This window comes from Phaseolus vulgaris, chromosome 4 (assembly GCF_000499845.2).
Source record: "Phaseolus vulgaris cultivar G19833 chromosome 4, P. vulgaris v2.0, whole genome shotgun sequence".
Lineage (NCBI taxonomy): Eukaryota > Viridiplantae > Streptophyta > Magnoliopsida > Fabales > Fabaceae > Phaseolus > Phaseolus vulgaris.
This window is the reverse complement of record NC_023756.2, coordinates 42,838,417-42,842,203: the sequence shown is the minus strand read 5'-3', so window position 1 is coordinate 42,842,203 and position 3,787 is coordinate 42,838,417. Positions and strand designations below refer to the sequence as shown.

General features: G+C 27.9%; 1 protein-coding gene across 1 annotated transcript; it reads left to right on the top strand.

Moving 5' to 3' along the window:
• The first annotated feature begins 1,603 nt into the window (after window positions 1-1,603).
• LOC137838871 (kunitz-type trypsin inhibitor-like 1 protein) lies at window positions 1,604-2,218 on the top strand. Its single transcript, XM_068648084.1, has one exon. It carries the CDS (start codon window positions 1,604-1,606, stop codon window positions 2,216-2,218), a length of 615 nt encoding a protein of 204 aa, XP_068504185.1.
• Window positions 2,219-3,787: the final 1,569 nt, after the last annotated feature.

Genomic DNA, 3,787 nt, shown 5'->3' with positions numbered 1-3,787 from the left:
AAACTACCTCCACGTAAGGGAAGTTAATATAAGCATTACATCAATGTAATGCTTGTTTAGATTGTGAAGAATGTGGTAGTTGAATTATTATGTATATGGAAGTTTATATGTTCCTTTGCTTATGATTTTTGAAGTATTGTGAAGTTATGATATTATTAATTCATCCGCAAATGAATATCAATATACTTGATGTTTTGGATGAATTTGAGTGCGATTTGGATATTAAATTCGTAGTTTGTATTAATTGTTGTTTGAGAAATGGAGCTCTCAGATTTTGATATCACTCAAGTGATGGCTCACCGCTAAAGCAATATGTAATGATTACTTGCACTGCTCATTATCACTCGAACGACAACATGACAATAAGGTGTACAACTCAAGTGAGAGAGAGATCGAGGAAACTTTTTCTCCTTTAGGAGGGATGACACTTAAGCAATAGTTTGATTGCTCAAGCGAGGATCATGGCAATGGTACATGCACTCTAGAACAAATGAGACCATACAACTATGCTCCAACAATCAAGTGATGACATGATGCTTCAAACGCTGGTGAAATAAGATGTTGTGTTGTTGGAACTTTTTGGAAGAGACATAACAATTACACCACTCAAGCATTGTGAGAACCCTTAAACATTGTGAGATCATTTAAGCATTAAGTGGGTATTTGAGCAAAGAAGAGACATAATTAATTCTACTATTTTGGAGTTGTCTCGTCAAACAATATGAGACTACTCAAGCAATAAAGTTTTCTTCAATTGTAAGAATCAAGATTGCTTAACTAAAAGAAGCTAGTTCAAGTGACACATAATTATATAACAACAACGTAATATGTTATTATTGTATAAATTGATATATTTAATTAATGTGTGATATGTATTAGATAGAATAATAAGTGAATCATTGGTGTGTATATATATATATATAATTTTATTTAAATTTTAAATCATAAATTCTTAACCAAATTATTCTCTTTAAATTTAAATTTTAAATGAAATAATATTCAAAATTATCGATGAATCTTAATTAATTTTATTCTAACTTACAAATAAATAAAAGTAATGGGTTTAATTAGGCAGGAAGGATATATTAACAAGTAGCACATTAATTGCTATTTTTAATTTATCTACAAAATATTAAAATAATTATTAAATGAAAGTAGTGCTAATATAGGAAGTAGTATCGTTTCTCTCAATCATTACCTTACGAATAGTTTTCTTATCCTAATGAAATACTCAATACAAATCTTTATATCTTACTTTTTCAATTCATCTTTTATTTAAAAAAAATTACAAAAAATCTCGCTATTAAGGAAAAAAAGCACAATTTGACCCAACATTTATAACTTCAAAATTGGATTCTAGGAAACATATCTATTAATTAATGAACTCATCAATAAAAACACAACAATTTTGAATTCAATAAAAATATATAATAAATGCATTCATCACACAAACACACACATAAAAACACGTAAAAACAAATAAATAAAATGCATGAATAAATAATAAATGTGGTGATAGTTTCATAAAAAACATTAATGAGTAAACCTAGAAATTTTTTTATAAAAGGAGATTGAACCAAAACTAAACACATTATCATAAACCATGAAGTCTACAATATCCCTCACTCTCTCTTTCTTCCTTCTCTTCACTTCCAACTTTCTTCCATTAGCATTCTCTAGGGTTCCTGAACAAGTCCGTGACTCAAATGGTTTACCCATTTCTCCTTCTGTTCAATACCGTCTTTCAGATCTTAATCGTCATGGTCCACAAGGTGGTGGAGTAACGTCAGATTTTGGTCGGAACTCAGTATGCAACGTTGCTGTTACAAGTAAATTTGATCTTGGGGTCAATCTGAGATTCAACATAGAAGGAAGAAGCTCAGGTGTCATACTGACAGAGACACCATTAGAGATTAGATTTGGTTTTATTCCTTATTGTGCTGAATCCTCAGAGTGGGTGGTAGTTGATGATTTTCCTAAAAAATGGATTGCTATAGGTAAGAATGGAGACCATCTAGGGAAGCAGATCTTAAGTGGAACGTTTATGTTTAAGAAATATGGTGAGGGTTATAACTTTGCATTCTGCAGCAACAACACTAACCACAACACTTGTTTTAGTATTGGGAGAACTAATGATCATGAAGGAAGGCATCTTGTTTTGATGGATGATTCTCACACTAATGTTCCCTTTAATTTTCAACTTATTAATATTGGTTGAAGAACCTTCACAAGGTTTAATAAAATGTTCCTATTAGATATATGAGTGTTGTGGTAGAACTATTTTGAAGTTATTTTTTTATATATATAAATTCGTTTATTAAGAAGTGTATTTGAAGTTTGATTCAATTTTCTAAAGTCTGTTTCATTACTATAAACTTTGAAGGACTCTGATATATTATGAAGTATATTTTAAGTTTAACTCAATTTTATACAAACCACTAGTGGATTCTTTAAAATTAAAAAATTATTTTCTAATAGTATATTGATTAGGTAAACTCAAGCTTCTTACCACTAAAGAAATTTTGGATGTATAAAAATCTCTCTTAATTTTAAAAATTCATCATAAAAAACTAAAGAAAATTTTAACCACGGGTTTGTGCTGTTTTATTTCTTTCGAAAGTTATGATATCTCTATTGTTTTTATTATTTATGAGTATCCTTTAATTATTAAATAGTTAATTAAATGATGAAATACTACTTCGGTATGATATTGTGTATTCTTTAATTATTTTTTTATGGAATATGTTTCTTATTATTTAGATAACTTTTTCATATATGGATGCGTATTTTTTAGGCATTAAAAGTTTTGAAGGAATATTTCAATTAAGTTCAAGTTATTGACATGTAGAAGATGTTCTTTTCATATACCATTGATAGTATAATAAAAAATTAATATATATATATATATATATATATATATATATATATGCGCGCGCTAATCTTATTATTTTCACTACAATGAAAAATTAATACATAGTTAATTTAAGAAATTTGTAGATAAAACTTAATAATCTCTGATATACCAATGAAAAAGAATTTGTAAGTAAAATACTTGAGGATTTCTAATGTATAGGTAACTACATGTGATTTTATTCGCATATATAATTGGTTACATATAAATTCATAATATAATTATCTACATTTAAATTTATATATTATTAGATGTGGATGGATCTGTACAGGTAATTACATATAAGGATCCTATAATAAAATGGACGTTGCATAGGTTCTGTTTGAAAATTACAAATCAACTACAGATAATAACATTTTATAGTATGTAAGTGAGTGCAAACTTCACTTTATAAACCGATTATATAAGGTTGAGTTAGACATAAAGTGTATTTCTTAATAGTTTCATTGAAGTTGTATAGAATATCCTAAAGTGGTCCTATGTGGGTCTAATACTCTTTGAAGGAAGACTGTGGTTCATGGAAGCATCTTCCAATTAAAAAATTTAAATGTGTTTCTAAAGACTAAAGGAAATTCACTAAATATTTTGAGAGATGAAGTCTAGTTTGCCACGAATACTAAAACGCTAATGAAAACAAAAGAAAAATAAGTCCACCTAAGTCTAGAGTAATACCTCTCGGATGTTAACATATTTAGTTTTTCTGTTTTATGTTATTGGGCTTTGTTTGGGCTTTGTTTGTTTGACCTAACTTTCCTTTTTTGTTTCAGCTAGGTCTTAGTCTTTTTCTTATATATACACCATGTATTTTATTCTCATATGCACAAGTAAATAAGAATTTCTTTTGTATTTTCTTTTCTCTATTTTTTCTCTTTTATG

Coding starts and splice junctions, on each gene's coding strand:
- LOC137838871 (XM_068648084.1), top strand. CDS start 1,604: ATGAAGTCTACAATATCCCTCACTCTCTCTTTCTTCCTTCTCTTCACT.